The sequence below is a fragment of the Alosa alosa genome, chromosome 23 (genome assembly GCF_017589495.1).
Source record: "Alosa alosa isolate M-15738 ecotype Scorff River chromosome 23, AALO_Geno_1.1, whole genome shotgun sequence".
In the NCBI taxonomy this organism is placed as follows: Eukaryota; Metazoa; Chordata; class Actinopteri; order Clupeiformes; family Clupeidae; genus Alosa; species Alosa alosa.
This window is the reverse complement of record NC_063211.1, coordinates 14,346,610-14,360,654: the sequence shown is the minus strand read 5'-3', so window position 1 is coordinate 14,360,654 and position 14,045 is coordinate 14,346,610. Positions and strand designations below refer to the sequence as shown.

The 14,045-nt window shown below is 44.8% G+C and overlaps 1 protein-coding gene across 1 annotated transcript in view; it reads right to left on the bottom strand.

Annotated features, from left to right (window-relative positions):
* Positions 1-14,045, bottom strand: part of dnah9l (dynein, axonemal, heavy polypeptide 9 like) — a 50,052-nt gene that overhangs the window by 28,670 nt on the left and 7,337 nt on the right. The window contains exons 15-30 of the mRNA XM_048234898.1: positions 13,823-13,949; positions 13,496-13,648; positions 13,114-13,239; positions 12,794-12,901; positions 12,582-12,713; positions 11,582-11,742; positions 10,991-11,147; positions 10,120-10,268; positions 9,832-9,948; positions 9,246-9,384; positions 8,900-8,992; positions 8,344-8,538; positions 8,002-8,079; positions 842-974; positions 605-732; positions 40-188 (exon numbers count right to left, since the gene is read on the bottom strand). Coding sequence (XP_048090855.1) covers positions 40-188; positions 605-732; positions 842-974; positions 8,002-8,079; positions 8,344-8,538; positions 8,900-8,992; positions 9,246-9,384; positions 9,832-9,948; positions 10,120-10,268; positions 10,991-11,147; positions 11,582-11,742; positions 12,582-12,713; positions 12,794-12,901; positions 13,114-13,239; positions 13,496-13,648; positions 13,823-13,949 — 2,145 coding nt within the window. The remainder of the gene's footprint in view (positions 1-39; positions 189-604; positions 733-841; positions 975-8,001; positions 8,080-8,343; positions 8,539-8,899; positions 8,993-9,245; positions 9,385-9,831; positions 9,949-10,119; positions 10,269-10,990; positions 11,148-11,581; positions 11,743-12,581; positions 12,714-12,793; positions 12,902-13,113; positions 13,240-13,495; positions 13,649-13,822; positions 13,950-14,045) is intronic.

Here is a 14,045-nt window from a genome sequence, read left to right as displayed (position 1 = left end):
CCATGGCTTGACCTCTGACCCTGTTTCCATGACACTCACGAGCTCCAGCCAAGGTCCTGGGGGTTGACATAGAGGATGCCCGCCCTGGACACAGTGGCCGGCGTGGCAGCGCTGAGGTGACTGATCTCAAACATCAGACGCATGGAGGAGGTCAGAGAAATACGCTCATTACTGGCCAGCGTCAGCACCTACAGTACACACAGACACACACACACACAAACACAAACACAACAGTAGAAGTCAGACTTACTATTGACATAAGTATAAGTAAGTATATATACTCTTTTGATCCCGTGAGGGAAATTTGGTCTCTGCATTTATCCCAATCCATGAATTAGTGAAACACACTCAGCACACAGTGAACACACAGTGAGGTGAAGCACACACTAATCCGGGCAAAGTGAGCTGCCTGCAACAGCGGCCGCGAGCAGTGAGGGGTTAGGTGCCTTGCTCAAGGGCACTTCAGCCGTTCCTACTGGTCGGGGTTCGAACCGGCAACCCTCCGGTTACAAGTACGAAGCGCTAACCAGTAGGCCACGGCTGCCCCACATCAACTCTCCCACACACACATAGGGTTATGCTGTTGTTATGGTGACCAGCAGACCTTGTTGTCGTCCATGACTGTGTTCAGGGATTCGATCCACATGGGGTCTATGTCCCCATCCAGAACGATCCATTTGGGTCCGTCATGAGACATGCTAGAAAGTTCTCTCATGGTGGAAGAGAACAGGCCTTGGAGGGGGAGACAGAGATAAAAGACAAGATCAAACACTCTTATATTCACAAACAAACACACACTGTCCTCTACAAAACACACATACACACACACACACACACACACCATCTTTCCACTCGCGTGTGGCAGGGTGTAGGAACCCGAAGAGCTCATCGGTGGTGACAGCCTTTGGGTTCATGTCGTTCCACACAGGCTTCATCCTCAGGTTAGAATAGGTCCGATGGAGTGTCTTCAGAATCTGACCACACACAGAGAAAGCTGACATTACTGCTCAGACATACACCAGAACAATCTAATGAAGACACTAACTTCAACTGAATTAAAAACAAAACAGGACAATCAGAATCAGAATCAGCTTTATTGGTGTAGAATTCTGGGGTATTCTTACTGTATTCTGATGTGTTCATATGTTACATCTGTGTGTAGTATACAACAGGGAGAAGTCCATATTATTGTACATAACTATGCCTTAGGCCTGTGTACCAGCAGGAAGGTCATACAGGCCGATGTTTAGGAACATCCGAGGAACATCGGGGATAACATGGACCGAGGGAGACAGCATGTCTGCCTATTCGGGCTAGTATCTCCATCTGGCCAGGGCCGGGTTTTGTACACTGGTTGGCACCTGCCACGTTGGCATGATTGACGTTTCTGTGTTTTAGTATAACAGGCTTTGTCTTAGGTTTTGACTGGGAGACGGATCGAGGAAGCAACCCAAGGAGCATCTTCTGTCGGAAGGCTCAGCAGCCGCTTCTAATAACAACCACAACTGTTAGACTCTGCACAGTTTTACTGTTTGAGACTTAGCCTGTGTTCTGTTATTCATTGTTGTACCATCTACAATAAATCATCATCTAATCGCCGATCCTGATCCCGCCGTCAAGCTTTATTGACCATCTTCAATACAGACATTAGAACTAAAACACAACGCAACAACCAGAGAATCCAACATTTGGTGCCGTGACCCTTCTCGCAAAAGGAGAAGAAAGACGACAACATTTGGTTATCGTGACCCGACCGCAAGAGGAGAGGCAAGACGAGAACATCCAACGGGTTCAAAGAGACTTCGGGGGCAGATTTTGGATTTTGAACATCTGTAAGAAGAGTCCATCTTGGCACTCTGATTGACGTGACTGAATCCCAGCTGGAAGCCTGCCAAGAGGGGAAACACTGCTGCACTGCGCACCCTGCATGCAGTGAAGACATTCTGACCAGGTGAAAGCAAAAAATCTTTACTCCTTTATGCGGGAAAAGAACCAAAAGTAAAGCTAATTTATTAGATAAATTAGAAATTAAAAGCTGCACAGAGAGTATTGAAGTTTGTGTCATTAAGTGTTTTGACAAGTAACGTACCTATATCAATGATTGATGAGCTCTAGATGTCATTTGATATAAGAAGTTTTCTGGAAAAAAGTAAAAGGTCAAAGTGTACACATATTTTGGGTAATTGGATAGATTCGTGAACGAATTAAAAGAAGTAATCGATTCACTACGGACAAGCTTGGGGGATTAAATATTTTCTTTTTCTGTACTGCCATTACATGTTAAGCTGTGTAAGTTTTACGAAATGAATGCTGTGCGTGTGCCAATGAGAAAATAGGAGTTGCTACAGTCATTATTTTGCTGAGTGAACTGTGTGGTTGTTTCTCAACGGTCTTTGTTTAGTTTAATGGCCTAGGACTAAACTTAGTGCTACAGTGATACGGAAAGGAGACAAAATCACCAGAGTGGGGTGTTTTGGTTAAGTATTTGAAAAGTGGGATAGGGTTTCCACCTATGTTTTTTTGTTGACTTGGTCAACTGGGAATTTAACGAAAGATCGTTAAAAGTGTGAGTGAGACATTAATTTGTTTCATTGTCCAGCCGTTTTGGGAGAAAAGAAACAGTCTGAGTTAAGTGGAACTGACACTGGTGAAATTTTTTGTTGTGGCATCATGCTGTGAGTAAAATAACTTACCAAGTGTCAGGTTACGGAGCGAGAGAGATAGAGAGAGAGTGTGTTTCCTTTTCCCTGGCGGGAGCGTGTGTGTGAGTGTGGAAAAAAATAAAAATAAAAATAAGAGATAGACAACTTGTGAACAATTGAGAGGCGAACAAATTACTAACCAAATTTTCAAAGTGCAAAGTTGTCATTATATCACTACCACATCACAGGAAAATATAAAAAATATATTTAAAAGGATCACGTCACTGCACGAAACACATAGTACAATTTAATATTTAATATTAGCACAATCCAGATATGGTTCTTGGTAGGAAAACTAAGTTACAGGCCTTAGTTGAGATACAAGACTATGTGTCAGATTGGATGGCAGTGAAATTACAATTGGGCAAATTTGAGGAAAAAAAGTTGGAATTAGAGATCCGAGACAGGATTTGCAGACATGAGACTGAGAGACGTGATTTGGAGGAACAACTCATGGAAGCGGATGTGTTGCCAGAACAGAGTGGAATGAGGCGAAGAGGAGTAGTCTCAGAGGCCCACTCAACGGGGAGGAGCCAACTCCTCCCATACACACCGGCACCTAGTGGGGGCGGGGGTTGCAACAGGCAACCAAGCACCTGCCTCAATCCGACTCTGCCTGACTTGGACTCAACAGCGCCATATGCCATGGTGGAGACATCTAGAAGTGCAGTGGACATTGATAAAGACAGCTTCATTGGACAGAATGCTGCTGTTATGGGGACCCCACATGGGCCAAGAAACAGCACCCCACCTGACGAACAGCCAGCAGGTGACACAAAACAAATCATTCTGGCCCCATCAACAGCCACTGCTTTCTACAATCCACAAAGACAAGGAAGAACGTCTGCAACCAACCATCATCAAACTGCTCCACTCCAGTATGGCTATCCACAGCCACTAGCCATAGCTTCAGTACCTCCTCCTCCCCCATTGTTGTTACCAATGCCACTGGCTACAAGCCCTTACCCACCTCACCCACCTGTCAACTCTTTCCCTACCCCACCACCACCCCCCCCCCCCCCCCCCACCTGTCAACTCTTTACCTCACCCACCCCCACCTCCCTCACCCCCACCTGCACCAGTAAATGATGGGGCATCTACATCCAATGCTGCCCAGGGAGCGACTGCTCCGGTAACAAGGCCAAAGACAAAGAAAACCAGGCCAGCGATGGAGGACTGGGATGCCTGGGATGAGTCAGCTGACGAGGCACTCATATGCCCTGTGCACACAGTAGCCACCACCGACGGCGTGTCTGTGCTTTACCAACCAGCGAGAACTGACAACACCCTCTATGCTACTGCCTTGCTTGAAGAACACATCAAAATTGAATTCTTGATTGATACTGGTGCTGAACTTAAAGTCTTTTCATCCGACCTATTGAAGAAACAAAAAATACCTCTGTCAGGCGTCATCAAGACAGCTGGTGGACCAACTGGAGAAAAATTCAGTCTGAAGCAGACAGCCCCAGTCACCATAGCCATTGGAGAAGGAAATGGAGAAGTCTTGTGGAACCTGAGAAGGCTAAAAAGAGAGGATCTCCTGGAACATCCTGCATGGGCTAAGGGAAGGAATGACTGTGGACTGTTGGAAATGGAACCTGTCAGACTGACTGGAAAACCACCTCCATGTGTGAAACAATGTCCCATCAAGAACGGACAGATTGTGGCAGAATTGTTGGATGCAATGCAGCTGCCAAAGGAACTGGCAGTGATCAAAGTAAAGGCACATACAAGGCAAGACACCATTGAAGCAAGAGGCAATGCAATGGCGGATGCGGTGTCAAGAACAACCGCAAGAAAAAGAGAGGGAGGAGATAACGAAACAACTAATGAGAATGGACACGGAAATGGAAACACGGACGGATCTAACGGTAACAGGAACATTTTTGAAAATGACAACGAGAAATGCATGATGAGAGTGACAAAGAAGGTCAACGAAACATCTGAAGAGGGAAAACGGGAAAGTTTGGCCAACATCATAGACATGCAGAACAGCTCGAGCCAAGAAGAAAAATGGATTTGGATTGAAAATGCGGCAAAGCTCCATGATGACAACTTGTGGAAGTTTGGAACACGAACAGTGGCTCCAGAAAGTCTTCCATATCTGACGGCGCAAATTCATTCACTTGGACATGTGGGAGTGGAGAAGATGAGGAACAGATTCATACCGGTCTGGTGGTCACCTTGCCGAAATTCACAGCAACGCCACAGACATCGATCAAGTGGTGTGTCACCTGTCGGCAAAACAATCAATGACAAGAAGGTTAAGTTGCCAATGCTGAAGACACCAGCTCCACCAGGACTATTCAGAGTTCTCCAGATAGATTGCATCACTCTTCCCAAGTGCAAAGGCTACCGAGATGTTCTGGTTGTCCTGTGCAAGTTCTCCAGGTGGATTGAGACATTCCCTGCACTACACACTGCCAAAGTCCTCGTGAAAGACATCATTCCCCGATGTGGATTGCCATAACATAGTCAGCAGTGAAGGTCCAGGGTGAGAGAAAAGTGGATACATGCGAGCCATGGCAAACTAATAGAACCGCCTGAAACATGACTGCTTGGGTAGGGTACGAATTCTATCTGAGTTTCCGCCGATATTCTTTTAGGGGTGAGGTGTGAACTAGAGGGGGGAAGATTCACGGGAGACTTTCATTTTGACGGGGAATTTATGAAGTCAGGAGAAATGAAAGGTTAGGGATCCGAGGGTAGAATCTTTCCTTTGAGAATCCGAACATGCTCAGAGTGCTGTGGTAGTGGACTCTTCTTGACACAAACTCATGTTATGAAAAATTATAGACTTAGATAAGTCTTATAATTGATTTTGATGATTAAATATGTGTGATTACTGATATATGAAATGTTTAATCTGGGGATACAATTACAATTGCCGATTTTCGAGAATGATTACAAATGGCTACTGTAGATCAAGAGGGGGGAGTAATCCTGTAGTCCTGGTTCTAGAGGTGGGTTTCTGGGGACACCCGTAAGGGAGCTGAACACGCAGCAACGGGTTAACCGGGGACTCACTGGGGGACCAGGATTGGGAGGATGCTACACCCCTATAATAGATAATTATATATATTATTGTTTCCATGACTATCCTTCAACTGATCCTGCTCTTTCTTTTCACTCCACATGTACCTATGAGGTTGCCGGGAGCCACAGACAACATCTGGGACAGAGACTTTGCCTTTGAACTGAACTGTTGCTGGCGGTTTCTGAACTTCCAAAAAGACTTTGTTTTCCTTTTCTTTTAACTCTTAGAATGTGAGATATTCATCAGCAACATAATCAGTTTTTAAGTTTTCTTTCAAGGTGCCTGCACTTCTTTTCTTTTCCTTAAAGTGCCTGAGAAGTAATGCTTGGTTTTATTATTTTTCTATTTTTTGTTAGGACACATCAGACTCTGTTTGCGATTGTTTGATCTATAAAAAATCTGTTTTTTGATTGATCAAGAGGGGGGACTGTAGAATTCTGGGGTATTCTTACTGTATTCTGATGTGTTCATATGTTACATCTGTGTGTAGTATACAACAGGGAGAGGTCCATATTATTGTACATAACTGTGCCTTAGGCCTGTGTACCAGCAGGAAGGTCATACAGGCCGATGTTTAGGAACATCCGAGGAACATCGGTGATAACATGGGCCGAGGGAGACAGCATGTCTGCCTATTCAGGCTAGTATCTCCATCTGGCCAGGGCCGGGTTTTGTACACTGGTTGGCACCTGCCACGTTGGCATGATTGACGTTTGTATGTTTTAGTATAACAGGCTTTGTCTTAGGTTTTGACACGGAGACGGATCGAGGAAGCAACCCAAGGAGCATCTTCTGTCGGAAGGCTCAGCAGCCGCTTCTAATAACAACCACAACTGTTAGACTCTGCACAGTTTTACTGTTTGAGACTTAGCCTGTGTTCTGTTATTCATTGTTGTACCATCTACAATAAATCATCATCTAATCGCCGATCCTGATCCCGCCGTCAAGCTTTATTGACCATCTTCAATACAGACATTAGAACTAAAACACAACGCAACAACCAGAGAATCCAACATTGGCCAGGTTTGCGTAAACAAACAAGAAATTTGACTCTGGTTAATCTTTGCTCTCAAAGTACAGCACTCACTTAACATATAAGAATCAAAAAATTAAAAACATTAAAAGAATAAAAACAGAACAGTTAGAAAAGCATGAAGGACAGTAGAATATGGCTATGTATAAGAATAAATGCAGTATGTACATTTGCAAATAAATAGACACTAAGGTATAGGGTAATGCAATTGTCCGAGGGGGGTGCCGCTGGGGATGACCACCTCCTTGTTGTCCCTGTCAAGGTGGCCAAGTCGTGGACACCTCAGCAGGCACAAGCAAGATGCAATATACATTGAAAAGAGGGTGGGAATAGTGCAATATCTGTATAGACTGATTAAATATAAATATAGTGCAAGGCAGTTCAGTCAGTGCAATTATAATGTATTAAAGGAGCATCAGTAACTAAATTAAAATAAAACTGGGCAGTAAGAGAAGTGTCTGTAATTCAAAATTATGTCCAGCTCAATCCTCCCAAGAGTGTTGTTTGCATCTACTATACCACAACTCACCACAGGCACACCAGTCTAGCAGCCTTTTCTTTTCACTTCCTACACTGAGTAGCCTACTAAAGGGACGTTTCATGTCAGAGACAGTAAGTGGGCTTCATCACATAATGGCAGGTAAACTCTGTAAGGCTTTATTGGCCTTCTGCCTGTCCCAGTAATAAGGAATGTGCTTAACATGACACCCGGCTTTATGGACATTATACCAGAAATGTACATTTCCTGTCCTGGGATTGTTTCAATGAATGAAACTTGTATAATCCAAAAATATCGTAAACTGACAAGATGATTGATTTCCAGGAGTTGTTATGTAAAAGGATATGTCATTCATTAGGCTCTTAGATGTTGTTTTCTTTATTAAAAACACTTTTGAAAATTCCAATTCTGAAAAACAAATGTAGGCTACATCTTTCAGTTTTGTTGTGATAAAGACTGATGTTTTTTAAAAAAAATGTAAAAAAATACAAATTTAAGTTGTTATCGTTCACATCAATATATTGAAAATACAATAAATGAGAATGTATAACTGTCCCCAAGTTTTCGTCATGCCCCATCACGCTTACATAAAACACTACATAAAAAATGCAAAAGTACGCTATAGTTACGACTCAAAGGCTGTGACATCATTTGACCAAGGTGATGCTAAAATTAATCAAGGGTAAGTCCTCTCATTAAATTATTTGACAATTATTTCACACGGCTTTACCTGACTCTTGCCTGTTCCAGGTCCCCCCACTACAAACACAGAGTGCCGGACAGCCAACAGCTCCTCCAGCTGTGTCACCTGCAGGGAGAGACAGAGTGGGAACATGTTACTGGAGCCCATCACAAGGGCTAACGGAGGTGGAACTGAGGGTGGCACATACTGTACAGTCTGCATTTTATTATCAACAATGCCATTACAGTTCACAAAATATACATGTGTGTGCACACAGTGCAAGAAGCTGCTCTCATAACAGGTGTGAGAAACACACACACACAGAAACACACACACACACACACACACACACACAAACCCACAAACACACACACACACACACAGAGTGACCTTTAGGATGAAGTTCTCCTCTGGCTGCAGACGAAGCTCGGAGATGGCCTGCCGCACAGCCTGCTCCAGCTCGGTGTCCCTTTTCCGAGGAACGTCCAGGAGGGGAAAGAGGTCACTGATGAGCCCCAGGAATATGGGAACATCGCTGGTCACAATCTTGGGCAGGTTAAAGTCCCGCAGGGCGCGCATCAGTACCTAGAAATATGTAGACACTCTGCTATCTGGGACTTTCATTAAAGCAACACAATGAAAGAATTGGTTTTATACACCTTGTTGCCCATTTTGGGTACCCGTTGGGTACCCATTTAGCGTCAGTGAGGCAAGAATGGTCACATGCACAGACAATGACGTTGGCATGGTTGGACAAAATTATGTAGTGCAATACCAGGCATGCCGGGCACACATTAGCAATGTCAGAGACACCATTGTCCATATTATCAGCCATGTATCATCAAATAGAGTTTGGAGCTGTTATTTTAGTAAAGAACAATACATAAAATAACTGCATTGTGTAGTAAGTTGAGTGGCGTAACCTAAACTCCATTCCAGGAATTACCTGCTCCTCAGGCTTGCTTCTGTCCCCTCGCTTCAGTGAGCCCGCAACCACCAGCACTGACTTGATGGCTCTGAGACCCCAGTCATAATGATCCTGAAGGTAGAATCATAATGTGTTACAAGTGCATTCAATCTGTTAAGTGTTTGTGTGTGTGTTCATGTGTGTGTTCATGTGTGTGCGTGTGTGTGTGTGTGTGTTCATGTGTGTGTGTGCGTGTGTTTATACTGTATGTGTGTGTGTGTGTGTGTGTGTGTTCGTTGTGTGTGTGTGTGTGTGTGTGTGTTCGTGTGTGTGTGTGTGTGTGTGTGTGTGTGTGTGTGTGTGTGTGTGTGTGTGTGTGTGAAACCTGTTTAGAAAGCAGCTCCTTGCAGAGAGTGTACAGGCTGATGAATTTGCGAGCCAGCAGCCGCGCATCAATGAAGCCCTCAGCAACCAGCATGATCTCACAGATCAGCTCAAAATCAGGGATGACCATCGCACACGGCCTGAGCAGGAGAGAAAGGGGGACAGAGGGAGAGAGGGGGGAGTGACACAGACAGAAAGAGTAATCATGGCAGACAGACAAAGAGAGAAAAAGAGAGAGAGAGAGGGGGAGAGAGAGAGAAAGAGATCAAAATGTGATCAATGAATGCCTGTCACTGTGCACTAGTATATGAAACGGATGGACTGATGGAGAGAACTTAAAAAAAAAACAGCCAATCACATTGATCGATCGGCCTCCACGCATGCAGCAATGTGTTGATTGACAGGCACTGTTTGACCCAGAGCCGCTCACAGAGGAACATTTTGTTGAAAGTGACAAAGTGTTGGAGTCGTTTTAAGGGCTGGGAAGGCCAGTGTGACTTTCTAGGAGGTCAGTGAATGGGAATAAATTGGTGGTGGTGGTGGTGGTGGTGGGGGTGGGGGGGGGGTGGTGTGGGCTATTATTCAACCTGAACAGGGCCTTGAGATTCTCTGGGAGTTCTGTTCTGCCAGCATAACCGGGGTTCAGGGTGATGAAGATCCCAACGGTGGATTTCAGCTCAATCTCCTCCCCCAGGAACTGGAACCTGATGAGACGAGAATGACCACACAGGTGACAACCTCCTGACACAGTGCCAAGCACGACTCTGGTCCAGCCTGAGGACATTACTCAGCCCTATTCCCCAGGTAGATAATGGCAATAAAACTCAACTCAGTGATCAACGAAGTCACACACACACACACACACACACACACACACCCTCTGTCTCTTATTGCGAATGGCATCCTGAATGGTCTTGACCTGCACAGCCACCACAGACAGCACCTCTACTGAGATCCTGTTGAACTCATCAAAACAGCCCCACACACCAGTCTGGGCCAGGCCTTTATAGATGTTCCCTATGGACTATGGAGAGGGAGAGGGAGAGGAAGAGAGAGAGAGAGAGAGAGAGAGAGAGAGAGAGAGAGAGAGAGAGAGAGATATTAAGACACAGCTACTGAGATACTGTCAGTAGCAATAAAAAGCAGTTTTTTAGTCGATTTGTTTTTAAAGTAACTGGTAGCGACACTCGTTCCATTGTAAATGTAAATAATCAAACAACCATATCTGATTTCACAAACAGTGTTGGACCTGTTCGTTTCATACAGCAACTGTGCACTATATTGTACTGTGTAAAGCTTAATAAGCATTCGACAAAAAATCACTAGTTCAGCCAAAAGTGTACTTGAAAGCTAAGCTTGTAGCTGGTCACGATCCTCATGTGGCTTTGGTACCTGGGATGCCTATAGTGTAGATTGCATTTGAACAGTCCGCTGACACCCCTTACGGATAAGGGGTTGTTTGAGTTTAGCTGCTAGTGAAAAGGAGGAGATCAGGGAGGAGATGGAATGCTTTGGAACAGCAGGTAATGAGAAAATACATCTCCAAGAGAGCAGACGTGGAGGGAGTGATGACTGTCAATCATCATCAATACAACAGCATTAAATTCACTGACATCTGTGTGAGTGCAACATTGGACATCTGTTTGGCTGTGTGAACTTGAGTGTGAATGGAAGAGCCAGGAATGCTCCATGAAAATGAACCATTAGCATGCTGGACCTGATTTCTTCACCGTAGCCCCTCCCTACCTTGTAGTCCATCTGTTCGGAGCAGTTGAATACATAGACCATGATGCCGAGGGAGCGGCCCAGGTCTTTGGTGGTCTCGGTCTTGCCAGTACCGGCAGGTCCAGAGGGGGCGCCACTCATGGTCAGGTGCAGGGATTGGGTCAGCGTGATGTAACATCTGATCATGTGACAGGAAGAGGAACATACAGGAAGTAGTTTGCGGTCAGAGATGTTCTAAAAAAGGAGAGTCCAATCTTCAGGTAAAAAAGTGCAACTGCTAAAAGTGATGTGCTTTAAAGTGCTTTAAAACAAACCAGCTTCCATCAGATCACTGAGGTGTAGGCAGGGAGACCGGAGGCTTTTTTGTTTGAATGGAATCCTATGCGTTATATGTGACCCAAGCTAAAGCTAGTTAGCCATTATGTTTATGTCAATGGGAAAACTGCTAAGATTGCTATCCTCCCTATTAGAACATCTCTGTTATGGTGTAACACATCATAAAGACATATCACACAAACATCTACATAAACATCTGTGTGTCTTTATGTCAGTCTGTCTGTAATTTCAGAAGATATATGGGTATGTGGCAGCATCTCTGCTTGTGTGTGTCACCTGTCTGTGAGAGGGGTGATGACCAGACGTGTGGTGTTGCCAAGGTACTCATATGAGAACTGAAACTGGGCATCACAGATGTTGACCAAGCAGTGTTTCAGCTCCTCATCCCACCGATGCCGTAACTGGGACAGCCACGCAAATGCCTGACCGTTCATCACCTGCCATGGAAAAAAATAACAACAGATGCCTAACAACAACAAATCCTGTCTATACTTTCACACACTTTTATCTCTATTCATGTGGAATAAAACCAGCAACACTCATTAAAAGTTCACAGGTACACTTACATTTGACAGATATGAAAAATATTGGCTGTTTCAATCTGTTCCTGATCAAACTTCAGTGTAATGCTACAAAATGTCGACTCTTGTTTGTTTGTGCAGTTGAAAGGGTCTATAAAGGGGGGTAGTATAATTTGCATGGCAGGGACTTCTCAGCTTTTAGAAGCAACCTCAAACATTGCAGCCTACCAGTGCGTACAGAACAGACACTATGCACTAAGGAAACCTAATTCCTGACAAAAAATGCTATGGACAGACACTAGCACCTACAGGTATGGGTTTTAGCCCACTGGCCTGCACGCCCTCTTCCCACATCCAAGATTACAAGTTGGAGTTTGCTGTGGGACTGTTCCGACACACCACATAGGGTAACATAACAGGAGACTGTATACATTGGAAGTGGAAAAATCTAGAGTATGCTTCCAAGAGCTCAATGCGATTAGCATTATTTTGGGAATACTTCAGGAATTTTAGGATAAATGTTAAGTAGAATTTGCTTGGTCAAACTGTGCTTTTGCAAATTACATTTTATTACTAACTTGGCATCTAAGAACGATTGGGCAAGTCAATTGATGGCTGGCTATTATATCATCTTGCCAATAGGACCGCAGTGGAAAATTAGCCGGCTGGCTAACACTGGCACATTTACAGAAATGTTGATCAATGTGTGTTGTCCTTATACATAAATGAAATGAAATGCAAGCATGCCGTCTCACCCTCTGGGTAATGAGCTTGGCCACCACGTCTCGAGCGTGCACGTCAATGGTACACAGTGTCATGACCTTTTGTCGGTCACCAGGGGTCAGATCGCCCAGGAGCATGTGGATCAGGGAGTTCAGCTGGGTGATCTAGGGACACACACACATATTAACACACATGATAACAAACATACACATGAGCACACATATGTATGCACAGGCAGACACACCTGTTTCTTGTTGTAGTCTTTCAGGGCAGTCTCAAAGCCCTCCTCTACCCGCTCAAAGGCGATGCCAACGTCAGTGGCCCACCAAATCTGACTGCCAGTCAGGACCACCTGTGTTAAGAGCAGGCTCAAGTTACTCAAACATACGTACTTACTCATACACACACACAGACACACACACACACACACACAAACACAGACTCACCCACATGCACATGCATGCACACTCACACTCAATCTTTCTCTCACATACACATACACATACACATACACATACACATACACATACACATACACATACACATACACACACACACACAAACCTGTGCAGGAAAATCGAGGAGCCACTGGTCTCGTGGTTTGTCCTCGTAAGCCGAAACGGCCTCCATGATCTCCTGCCGCACTGTCCGGCGCATGGTAGCCTCCAGTGCATTTAACCAGCTCTCTGCCTGGGAGACAGATGAAGTAGACGAAAGGGGTGGGGACGAGAGAGGGAGATGTAACTGTACTGTGAGTGTGAGTGTATAGCATCTTAAGAGAGAGAGAGAGAGAGAGAGTGTGTGAGTGTCTGTATAACTTTGAGTGTGTTTGTGTGTATTTTAAGAGAGAAAGAGAGAGAGAGAGAGAGAGAGAGAGAGAGAGAGAGAGTATGTGTCTGTGTCTGTCTGTGGTGTGTGTGTGTCCGTGTGTGTGTGCGTGTGTTACCTGTCCCTCACAGACACATGGCTCAGAGAAGGGCACATACTCCCTCTCGCGGCTGTACATCCCTATGGCAACGGCTGGCTCCCCCTCCCTCTCCTCACCCTGGAACTTCAAGTCTGCCAGGTTATCAAAGAGCTTCAGCAGGTGCCGGGTGACCTGTGCGCACATGCACACACACACACACACACACACACACATAATTCATAACTCTCATAGTAAAGATGACTTTATTAGTGTACACACACAAAGGGAAGCGACTTTTTGACCGGACGTGTATTTGTATCTGTACTGAATTAGGTATATTATTATGTATGGAGTATTATGGGCTACCTGTCTGGGTTGTGTTCCCTTGGAAACAATCTCCAGCAGATCAGTGGCAGACACAAAGTAGAATCGTGGGAACGTCAGCCTCTTAGTCTCCAGATACTCTGCTAGAGCCTTCTCGCACACAGACAACCTAAAACACACACACACACACACACACACACACACACACACACACACACACACACACACACAAAGTGTGTCAAAGTGTGTAGTGCTTTATCTAGAT